The 12,243-nt window shown below is 40.4% G+C and overlaps 1 protein-coding gene across 2 annotated transcripts in view; it reads right to left on the bottom strand.

Annotated features, from left to right (window-relative positions):
- Window positions 1–12,243, bottom strand: part of TRPM6 (transient receptor potential cation channel subfamily M member 6) — a 195,589-nt gene that overhangs the window by 62,521 nt on the left and 120,825 nt on the right. For both annotated transcript variants that reach the window (XM_023544743.2, XM_010587507.3), the window contains exon 19: window positions 53–199. In XM_023544743.2, coding sequence (XP_023400511.1) covers window positions 53–199 — 147 coding nt within the window. The remainder of the gene's footprint in view (window positions 1–52; window positions 200–12,243) is intronic.

Genomic DNA, 12,243 nt, shown 5'->3' with positions numbered 1-12,243 from the left:
ATTATCATTAACCATAATTAACACTGTATATAATTGTTGCAATGAGACCAACCGTATGAAACCAAAACTTGACAATCGGAGCACTGTAGAACTCGTAGACCTTCCTCGTCCATGGGAGGCTTTTGGGTTCACTCTTTAAATCTAAGTGTTGATTTTCACCTAGTTTCTCATCTTTGCCCCTTTCTACATCACAGTCTTTCTGCAAAATAAACAAAATAATCTTTTATTGTCAGGGGCTTAAATATGGACAGGTACAAACATTCAGAAATATAATAAATATTACAAATGAACTGAGCACCCACCAGCCAAATTAGACTCTTAGCCTTGAAGGGAGAGAAAATTTCATGTATTATATAAATCTTCGACTAGGTAAGAAGCACAAGGTATTTCTGAATTGTAACCTGAATCTCCAAAAAGCAAACCTAATCAAAGTAAGAGTAATCCTCAAGATTTAAAAGTGGTCCCTGTTCTGTTTAATCTCCTTTATCAGTAATTTTGGAACCTACTGATAGTCATAAAATCCCAGTGAAATCAATAATGAATGATACAACTATTTCCATAATACAGAAGAAAAAAACCAACACCAACTGATGATGCATTTTTTCAGAGTCATAGGAAAGCCAGGCACAGCATTAATGGTGGGACTGTAGCTTTTGACAGTTCCCCCACTTGTTTATAGCAGACGTTCTCTACCTTTAGTCAGTGGACTCTGTGAGCTTCCAGAGTTCTTTGAGCCTCTTGCCACTATATGTAAGTTTTCTTTGCACGTGCATTTTTCTAGGGAAAGAATCAAATTTTCCATAACAAAAAACTTATGTGTGTGGTAGGAAAGAATTTGTTAGTTGCCATCCAGTTGGCCCCTGACTCACGGACACCCTGGGCACAAAAGGATGGCACTGTTGTGACCCATAAGGTTTTCACTGGCTGATTTTTGGAAGTAAATCACCAGGTCTTTCTTCATAGTCTGGAAGCTCTACTGAAACGTGTTCAGCATCTATAGCAAGACAGAACCCTCCACTAACAGATGGCTAGTGGCCGCGCTTGAGGTGCACTGGCTGAGAATCAAACTGAGATCTTCTACCTTAAAAAAAAAAAAAAAAAAATTACCTCCCAAGGGCCAAAAGCAAAAGCCAGACCTCTCTTTGGATGGAGTTAAATTCTTTACTAAAGGGAAGTAGTGGTTCAGTGGTAGAATTCTCATCTTCTAGGTAGATAATTTCTAAACCCTAGGAGTGTCCTGCCTGATAAGAGTGTCTTTGTTTACCTGGGGGCCTTGGACTACACCAGGAAGTCTAACAATGTGCTTTATGGTGGAGAATTTGAGGCACATGGTATCAAAGGAACTGATACCTCTGAAGGGACTGGAAACTGATGTCAGCCATACTGGAAGTCAACCACGGAGCTCCAGTAAAGACTTGACACCAAGGATCAGATGAACTTCCCTGGTTGGCAATACTCTGTGCACAACATCACACATCAATACCGAGAATGTAATACTGTCCTCCACTCCACTCCACAGGAAGAGGACAACTGGAAGTTCTACGTTTGGAACTTTCCTAGACTCTGCCCCATATGCCTCATCCCTTGTCTGATTTTAATCTGTATCCCTTAGCTATAATAAATCATATCCATGCGAAAAACAGTTTTCAGTGAGTTCTGTGAGCCCTTCTAGCAAATTATCAAATCTAAGAGTAGAATTTACAATTGGTGCCAGAAGGGAGGGTGGTCTTGTGGGCTGTGCCCTCTAACTTCACATTATGTGTCAGACAGCTTAACCCTTGTAGGTAATGTGCAATGAGTAGCTTTGGGATGAGCAGAGGCTGCATGAATACAACTACATGAGTGACCACAGAGAAGTTAATTTAAAAGGAGAAAACAAAAAAGAAAGAAAAAAAAAAAAAACTGGTCTCGTTGCCTGTTACCTTTGAGAAGGGGGAATTTAAGGGTGGTTAAAGGAAAGCAAAAGAGATTTTGCTCTACTTGATAGATTTCTGCGTGGTTTTAATTTTTTAATGGAAAATCTATTGCTTTTGTAATTTTTGAAAAGTAGTATTAAAAGAAAATAAGGGAAATGTACTCTGCTATCCCTCAGACTAGTACATTTCTTTAGCCTATCCACAAAACGTTTCTATCTAATAATGTCAGATCAGCAAGATTTTTCAAGCCAAGGGGTGAATCATATTTTGCTTGAATTGTCCATCTAGTTTCAGGAAAATGTGATTTTTGTGGCCTCAGGCATCTAGATGGGTTATCTGCAGTGCCTAATTGATTGTTCAGTCATTCGCATCACATCGGGCAGTGGGATTGGGGTTGTGACTTAGAGGCGTAGGAAGTGACCCCATTCCTAACAGGTCTGAGCCAGCCTAGAGTTAAAATAGCTTAAAGCCTATTAGAAAAGTCATCTTAATGACATCTATACAACTTCAGAAAGACTCCAGAAAGTAATTTAAATAACTTGTTATTAAATAACCTTGTTATCAAATAACTTCTTTATTGCTTTCTCTAGGAGTGTTTCATTAGCTCTTGGTTATTCCCGATAGTTTGGTATAGATTATAAAGTGTTAATTGAGCCCAATTCTGAGCTTCATTCAAAGACACCAACTCCATGATGAAGACAATGTGGAAATAGAAATTCAGATTCAGGACTTTTCTTTTTTCCCTTAAAAGAAGGAAGCAGCAAAAATACTTATCTTAGCAAACGTGTATTCCATTCACAGGTTGTTCTCTCTCTCTCCCTCCCTCCAGGAATCTGATATCAGCAGGCACACAAAATAAAAGTAAAATGACAACACTCAACTCTACTACAGTTCATGCCTATTTTCCATTGCATTACATCTTTCCTGTTTAATGATGCTTTGGTAATATAGATTTCATTATTCAAGTTTCTTAATATTTTTCACTGTGATCTAACAACTCGTCTCAGACTAAACTCATCTTTCCCATTCCAAATCTGCTCCTTTTCCAGTTGCCCCTGTGTCCCTTCAAGGTGGCCTCATTTTCCCCATCAATCTCTCAGCCATCTTTGCTAACACCCTGTCACCCATGTCCAACGTTCAGACCCTACTTGTCTCTGCTCTTAAAATCTGTCTTTTCCTCATCATTTCCTTTGCTACTTTCCCTAGCTAAGCCCTTATTACTTCTCACCCAAACTGTTACACTAGCCGATGCCCTCCCTTCTTCCACCTTGTCTTCCTAAATCATCCCATACACAGGAGGCAAAATAATTTTCCTAGTAGGTCACCTTGCTACTCTGGCCATATACCTTAATTGGCTCTGCATGATTTACAAAATAAAAACTATACTCCTTCGTAAAACATACAACAGTCTCCATGACTGAGCCTCAATCTACTTTTCCAGCTATTCCTACAAATACCTCTCAAGTTATGCCCACCCCCCATAACCTAGGCTTCAGCCAAACCATATAACTTGGCACTGTTTTATATGCCTTGCCTTCTTCCACCTAAGTGCCCCTACGTGCAGTCTTCCTTCCCACTGAATGCTGTTGCCTCTCTCCACATTCTTCAAGTCACAGATCAGATACTACCTCAGTCAGGAAACAGTCCCCAGTTACTAATCTTCACCTACTGACCCTTAGTGAGAAGAGCCTTCTTCTTCCGTTGGTTAATCCACTCTGCCATCTCGCTATGATTTGTTTCTAAGAAAGCTCATGTCACCAAAAGTCGGAGTGATAGAAAAATTTGGAAACGAATAGTGTTGATGGTTGTACAACATGATAAACATAATTCATGTACTTTTAAAAAATGTTGAAATGCACTTTTAAAATGTACTTTTAAAAAATGTTGAAATGGTAAATGTTTTGTTTACATATATTTTTACCAAGATTTTTTTTAAAGCCATTCTTTCAAGGAGTTACCAAAAAAAAAAAAAAACCAAACCCACTGCCGTCAAGTCAATTCCGACTCATAGCGATCCTATAGGACAGAGTAGAACTGCCCCATAGAGTTTCCAAGGAGCGCCTGGTGGATTTGAACTGCAGACCTCTTGGTTAGCAGCCGTAGCACTTAACCAATACACCACGAGGGTTTTCTTCAAGGAGTTAGTAACTAGAAAGATTTATACTTTTCACAACGTGATTTTCCCTTAGAAATTTCAATAAGGAATTTTAGAAAATCTCACTGAATGAGTGAAGTAACTGATTCTATTCAGCTTCAGCTCAAGAAAAATGGCCTTTATTTCTCCTGTCACCAGCAGAGCTTCCATTATATTCATTGTCACTCATCAGTGTACCACAAAGACAAAGCACAAAGACACTCTATCTAAAACAGCGTCTTCATTGCACCTCTCTTGGTGTTTTCACCCAAAACACACAATGCAAATTATGTTCTTCACCTAATCAATTACCTGATATTAATTAGCATTATGAAATCTTACCTGCCAAAGTGCTTCTTCCTCTCCCTCCTCCCTGCCCATCAAAATTCTAAACCCAGTGCAGATAATCAATAACTACTGCTTAAATTCAAAGACAAAAGAAAATGTGTTACTATTATTGCAATCCACTCATAACAGAACAGATTTGAGGCTTTTTCAAGAAACGTTTTAAACTGAGGAATGATGAGGCCTCATGAATAACCTGAATGATGTCACATCTGCCTTAGTAAATGCAGTAACCCCAGGACTTCATTCCTTGTCTGGCACACAGAAGGTAGTCATTAAACATTCATTCAATTAGTAAATCAGCAGGGCCACGTCCATGCCACTTGGATGGGCAGTTGTTATAAACAAGACCATTATATTACAGCCAAGGAATTCCTGGGTGGTGCAAACAGTTGGAACAGGCTGCTCTACCATGACATGAATAGGACCTACACCATTTATCTCTCTTCTAAACTTAGTCTTGACCTCTCAGCTCCTTTTTTGTTCCTGAATTTTTACTCATGACTCACGTCCTTTTCAGACTGTAAAAGCAAATGATACGATCTAAGAAAGTCTTATGACCACTGAAATCACCTCAAGAGACCAGTCACCCCCTGAGCAGATGAGATGATACCTTGGGACCAGGATCACTGGAACCACCCCAGGAGAGAATGACATTCCATAAGTTCCTAAAACCTGTGATTTTGCCCTAAAAATCTTTGAGCCAGTCTCCATTTGGGGGAGATAGGCTTTGGAGGAGATCATTCGTCTCTGTTTCCTGTGTATCGATACAAATTAAAGCTCTTGCTACTCACCTCACCCCTGTCTTAGGAATTGGGTATCTGTGGCAGGTGGCTCTGGCCCGCAAAATTGCAGTTAACACGGTTTATGTGCTTGACTACTAACAGACAGGTTCTAGTCCACCTGGAGGTACCTCAGAAGAAAGGCCTGGCAATCTACTTCTGAAAATCAGTCACTGAAAACCCTGTGGAGCACAGTTCTACACATGGGTTGCCATGAGTCAGAGTCAACTCAGCGGTAAATAGTTTCATATTAGAGCCAAAATTTAATTTTTCAGGGGAACCATGAGAACTTACTACATTTTTTAATGTTAAGAGCATATTTAATTGCCATTTGAGAAAGAAATTCTTTCTCTACAATTCTCCCCCTTTAGGATCAGCTGCTTAGTGGAATGCTCCAGCTATGTGCAAAGTCTTTAAATGTTTGTGAAAGTTTATCCTTCCTTTGAAACTAGAAAATACAACCTGTGCGAGCCAAAAGTGAAGTTATATTCACTTAAAATGTTATTTTCTACCACCTGTAAGAAACTTCCAATATATTTACACATTGGTGTGTGTGGATAGATAGATGATAGACAGACAGACAGACAGACAGAAGTTCCTTCGTTGAACACTTCAACAAGTAAACTAAACTAGACGTGAATGGCTTAAATACTCATAAAGCCAAAAAGAATGTTCCACATATAATGATTGTACGTACCCTATTTCTAAAGGGATGTTAGATGCACATTATAATTATTATATTATAATTATAATTGCCCACTCATCGTCTCCCCAGCTGCTAATGGCACAGTGGTTAACAGCTACGGCTGCTAACCAAAAGGTCAGCAGTTCGAATTCATCAGTGGCTCCTTGGAAACCCTATGGAGCAGTTCTACTTTGTCCTATAGGGTTGCTATGAGTCAGAATAGGCTTGATGGCAACAAGTTTGGCTTTTTTTTGGTTTTAATGTACATACTTATAGTGAGCCTATAAGACAGAGTAGGGCTGCCCTATAGCATTTCCAAGGAGTAGCTGGTGGATTCGAACTGCAGACCTTTTGATTACCATCCAAGCTCTTAACCACTATACCACCAGGGCTTCGGTGGACACAAAGTAAAGTATGTGCTTTTGGGGGAAGATGATTGCCCTCTGAAGAATGCCAGAGTTCTACCTTAGTGGGCTAAAGGAGGAAGGGCTGTTTCCTGGTTTCAGTAAAACTAGAATAGCCTGAACAGGGGCAATAAATGATGTCCTTTGCCTACAGGGTGCCTTCCGCTTTTGTTACCCCCTTTTACCTTTTATTGCCCCCTTTCATAACCCCTTTCCCTAGCTGCTCTCTGTACATGTTATTTGGCACATAGACATGACTGTCAAATTAGTATTTAATCCGGGGTGACAGAAATTTAGGTGTTTTTCTCCCAAGATGTGAACTGGGTGTGTTTGGACAAGATCTAACCTCTGGACAGGTGCCTAACTTTGGGGAACCTAGGCTGATGACAATGTGTGCTGTTCTACTCATCCCTGCCCAGTTTATTCTGTAAGTAATTAATACCTGTCGATCAGGCCATTTGAAGTGACTGCTCTGTGCTCTGCTCCAAACAGTCCTCCACTAAGAACTTGTGAATATAGTGACATTGCAAGGGGTTAGGTAGACACTACATTTCTTCTTTTTACTTAAAAAAAAAAAAATAGTCTATACTTAAGGGCCAAATCTTCTAGCCAAGTTGAGTAGCCCAGTTTTGTTGTTACTTTTAGGTGCTGTTAAGTTGATTTTTGACTCATAGCAACTCCATGTGACAGAGTAGAACTTCCCCACATGGTTTCCTAGGTTGTAATCTTTACAGAAACAGATTGCCAGGTCTTTCTCCCACAGAACCACTGGGTGTGTTTGAACCACTAACCTTTTGGTTAGCAGCAGGGCACTTAACCATTGTACCACCAAGGCTCCTTACCCCAGCTTTGCAAGGGATAACTTCTCACAGATTCTACAGAGGTTAGAATGGACCTGCCATCTTGGATTCTGAGTACTCCAGATGAAACTATCAAATTTAGGAAAGAAAAGAAGGTATGGAGGTATGGAGAGAGGTATGGATGGAGGTACGGATGGAGGGAGGGAGGAAGGGAGAGAGGAAGGAAGGAAGGAAGGAAAACATACATACACACCCAGGGGTGATGGTCAAAATACTTAACAACTGATCTGAAAAAGGTATTAAAGAATCAGAATGAATGCTAAACCAATCAGAACTGATGCTAGCCATAAATAAATATAATGAATTAGTCTTAATATTTACAGAATGTTTTTAAATATTACAACAAATACCCCATAAATGCAAAAGCACATCAGACGAGATGCTAGAGAAAGATGACTCATTAAATTAGTAAGTACCAAGGAGGGGGTCCAAGATGGCTGACTAGGTAGACGCTACCTCTGATCCCTTTTGCAACAAAGACTCAGAAAAACAAGTGAATCGATCACATACGTGACAATCTATGAACCCTGAACAACAAACACAGTTTTAAAGAGTTGACCTGAGTGACAGAGACGGAGAATGAACAACTACGGGGAAGCAGCGACTGTTTTCGGAGCCTGGGGCCAGCATCCCAGTCAGGTAACCTTGGCGCCGGGCTTACGATTGGGCCCAGGGGAGCTGAACACAACAACTTGTGACGGCGCAAACACGGGGCACAGCCCTACCCCCCTGAACTGACCCCAGGAGGGGGCCCAGCCGGTCCAGCGTGGCAAAGCGGCTGGTGGGAGGAGAAGTCCCCAGGAGGCAGTGACTGGTTTTGGAGCTGGGAGTGCAGCGTCCCAGCCGGGGAACATTGGCGCCAGGCTTTGGACTGGGCACAAGGGAGCTGAGCACGGCATCCGGTCACGGTGCAAACACGGGGCGCAGCCCTACTCCCCTGAACTAACCCTGGGAGGGGGCCCAGCCGGTCCGCGGAGGCAGCACGGCGATGCGGCTGGTGAGACAAGAAGTCCCCGGGAGGCAGCGACGGATTTTGGAGCCAGGAGTGCAGTGTCCCAGCAGGGGAACCTTGACACTGGGCTTTGGACTGGCAGCGGAGGATCTGACTGCTGCTTCAGCGGGCCAGACCCTCGGGGACAATCTCCACACAGCCAGTACACATAGGTGACATGCCCCTCAGGAATCTCAGATAAAATAGTCATCCCAAGCAAGATAAGCAACTTTGGCTATATTCCGGGGTGCTACTCTCTGCTGTTTTTCTGAACCCTCCCCTCCCCTTCCCAGGCGGCTTCATTAACATTGGAATTTCCTGAGCCAGAGGGAGAACGGCTCTGGCTCCGAGGCTTTGCTTTTCCCATTTTTTATTTATTTTTTTTTTTGGTCTTTTCCTAACCCATTCTTCCGGCCTGAGAGAAGCAACCACAAAAAACCCAGGGACCAAAAATCCATCCCTAACTGGACTAAAAACACAGAACCAGCTCCAGCCAAGCATATATGATCCATATCTTGGGCTTTCATCCTTACAGGGAACAAGGTGGCTGTTATGATGCAAAGGCAGTTCTGATAGGGATCTGACTGCATTGTTTTTTAGTGGATGTACTGGAAAAACAAGTTTCCCAGGTCTGATATCTCTGCTTATTCAACAGAGCCCTAACTGACCCACAACAGAGAACTGAGAGCTGAAGCTCCCCCCAGACCACCTAGCCTCTTGCCTTAGGGGTCTAAGGAGGGTGACACCTACCAATCAGTAGAGGTACTTGCATTGGGGGCCTAAGGTACAGGTGCAGAGCCCTCCCACCAAGGTGCTATAGGAATAGAGACACACCCACCTCACTGACACTTGGGGGAAGCCTGTCAGCATCCTGCCCCCTCTGGAGTGTGAACCCCAGCTGCTAATAGAATCTGGTGCACACAACTATCGCCACTACTTCTCGAGGTGGATAGGTGTTAGGGTGCAGCACACACTTGATGACCCAAAATCAGATTCTACTCAAGAATAGTGAATAGACTCAGGCATGTATATCTGGCAACAGCCCAAACCAGCTGGTAATAGGTCATAAGTAAGTCAAGGGCTACAACAAACAAGACAGCACAATCTAGTAGCCCATCCACGTATATTGAAAGAAAACAAAACAAGATAAGACTCAGTGAGCAATTATAGAATAAATCACTACTATATCTTAGTGATGGCTCGGAGACAGCAGTTGATATCAAACCACATAAAGAAGCAGACCATGACAGCTTCTACAACCCCCTAAACAAAAGAATCAAAATCTTTTCCAAATGAAGATAAAATCCTGGAATTATCAGTTAAGAATATAAAAAACTAATTTACAGAATGCTTCAAGACATCAGGGATGACCTCAGAAATGAAATAAGGCAAACTGCAGAAAAAGCCAAGGAACACACTGATAAAACTGTTGAAGAAGTCAAAAAGATTATTCAAGAACATAGTGGAAAAATTAATAAGTTGCAAGAATCCATAGAGAGACAGCATGCAGAAATCCAAAAGATTAACAATAAAATTACAGAATTAGACAACGCAATAGGAAGTCAGAGGAGCAGACTCGAGCAAGTAGAATGCAGAGTGGGAAATCTGGAGGACCAGGGAATTAACACCAACATAGCTGAAAAAAAATCAGATAAAAGAATTTTAAAAAATGAAGAAACCCTAAGAATCATGTGGGACTCTATCAAGAAGGATAACTTGTGTGTGATTGGAGTCCCAGAACAGGGAGGGAGGACAGAAAACACAGAGAAAATAGTTGAAGATCTGCTGACAGAAAACTTCCCTGACATCATGAAAGATGAAAGTATATCTATCCAAGATGCTCATCGAACCCCATTTAAGATTGATCCAAAAAGAAAAACACCAAGACATATTATCATCAAACTTGCCAAAACCAAAGATAACGAGAAAATTTTAAAAGCAGCCAGGGAGAAAAGAAAGGTTTCCTTCAAGGGAGAATCAATAAGAATAAGTTCAGACTACTCAGCAGAAACCATGCAGGCCAGAAGGCAATGGGACGACATATACAGAGCACTGAAGGAGAAAAACTGCCAGCCAAGGATCATATACCTAGCAAAACTCTCTCTGAAATATGAAGGCGAAATTAAGATATTTACAGATAAACACAAGCTTAGAGAATTTGCAAAAACCAAACCAAAGCTACAAGAAATACTAAAGGAAATTGTTTGGTCAGAAAACCAATAATATCAGATACCAGCACAACACAAGGTCACAGAACTGAACATCCTGACATCAACTCAAATAGGGAAATCACAAAAACAAATTAAGATTAATTAAAAAAAAAAATGCTCAAAACAGGGAATCATTGAAGTCAATATGTAAAAGATCACACTAATCAAAAAGAGGGACTAAATACAGGTGGCATAGAACTGCCATATGGAGAGGGATACAAGGCGATATAGGACAATACAAGTTAGGTTTTTACTTAGAAAAATAGGGGTAAATATTGAGGTAACCACAAAGAGGTATAAGAACTCCATAACTAAAAATAAAAGCCAAGAAAAACGTAACGACTCAACAAACATAAAGTCAAATACTATGAAAATGAGGATCTCACAATTTACAAAGAAAAACGTCTCAGCACAAAAAAGTAAGTGGAAAAATGAAATTGTCAACAACACACATAAAAAGGCATCAAAATGACAACACTGAACACTTATCTATAGTTACGCTGAATGTAAATGGACTAAGTGCACCAATAAAGAGACAGAGAGTCTCAGACTGGATAAAGAAACACGATCCGTCTATACGCTGCCTACAAGAGACACACCTTAGACTTAGAGACACAAACAAACTAAAATTCAAAGGATGGAAAAAAATATATCAAGCAAACAATAAGCAAAAAAGAAGAGGAGTAGCAATATTAATTTCTGACAAAATGGACTTTAAACTTAAATCCACCACAAAGGATAAAGAAGGACACTACATAATGATAAAAGGGACAATTGATCAGGAAGATACAACCATATTAAATATTTATGCACCCAATGACAGGGCTGCAAGATACATAAATCAAATTTTAACAGAACTGAAAAGTGAGATAGACACCTCCACATTTATAGTAGGAGACTTCAACACACCACTTTCGGAGAAGGACAGGACATCCAGTAAGAAGCTCAATAGAGACGCGGAAGACCTAATTACAACGATCAACCAACTTGACCTCATTGACTTATACAGAACTCTCCACCCAACTGCTACAAAGTATACTTTTTTTTCTAGCGCGCATGGAACATTCTCTAGAATAGACCACATATTAGGTCATAAAACAAACCTTTGCAGAATCCAAAACATTGAAATATTACAAAGCATCTTCTCAGACCACAAGGCAATAAAACTAGAAATCAATAACAGAAAAACTAGGGAAAAGAAATCAAATACTTGGAAAATGAACAATACCCTCCTGAAAAAAGACTGGGTTATAGAAGACATTAAGGAGGGAATAAGGAAATTCATAGAATGCAACAAGAATGAAAATACTTCCTATCAAAACCTCTGGGACACAGCAAAAGCAGTGCTCAGAGGCCAATTTATATCAATAAATGCACACATACAAAAAGAAGAAAGAGCCAAAATCAGAGAAATGTCCCTACAACTTGAACAAATAGAAAGTGAGCAACAAAAGAATCCATCAGGCACCAGAAGAAAACAAATAATAAAAATTAGAGCTGAACTAAATGAATTAGAGAACAGAAAAACAATTGAAAGAATTAACAAAGCCAAAAGCTGGTTCTTTGAAAAAATTAACAAAATTGATAAACCATTGGCTAGACTGACTAAAGAAATACAGGAAACAGATAACCTGAATAAGAAATGAGAAGGGCCACATCACAACAGACCCAACTGAAATTAAAAGAATCATATCAGATTATTACAAAAAATTGTTCTCTAACAAATTTGCAAACCTAGAAGAAATGGATGAATTCCTGGAAAAACACTACCTACCTAAACTAACACAATCAGAAGTAGAACAACTAAATAGACCCATAACAAAAAAAGAGATTGAAACGGAAATCAAAAAACTGCCCCCCCCCTAAAAAAAAAGCCCTGGCCCGGATGGCTATACTGCAGAGTTCTACCAAACTTT

Source organism: Loxodonta africana, chromosome 9 (assembly GCF_030014295.1).
Source record: "Loxodonta africana isolate mLoxAfr1 chromosome 9, mLoxAfr1.hap2, whole genome shotgun sequence".
NCBI lineage: Eukaryota > Metazoa > Chordata > Mammalia > Proboscidea > Elephantidae > Loxodonta > Loxodonta africana.
The sequence above is the reverse complement of the archived record's forward strand: the minus strand, read 5'-3'. Positions and strand labels throughout refer to the sequence as shown.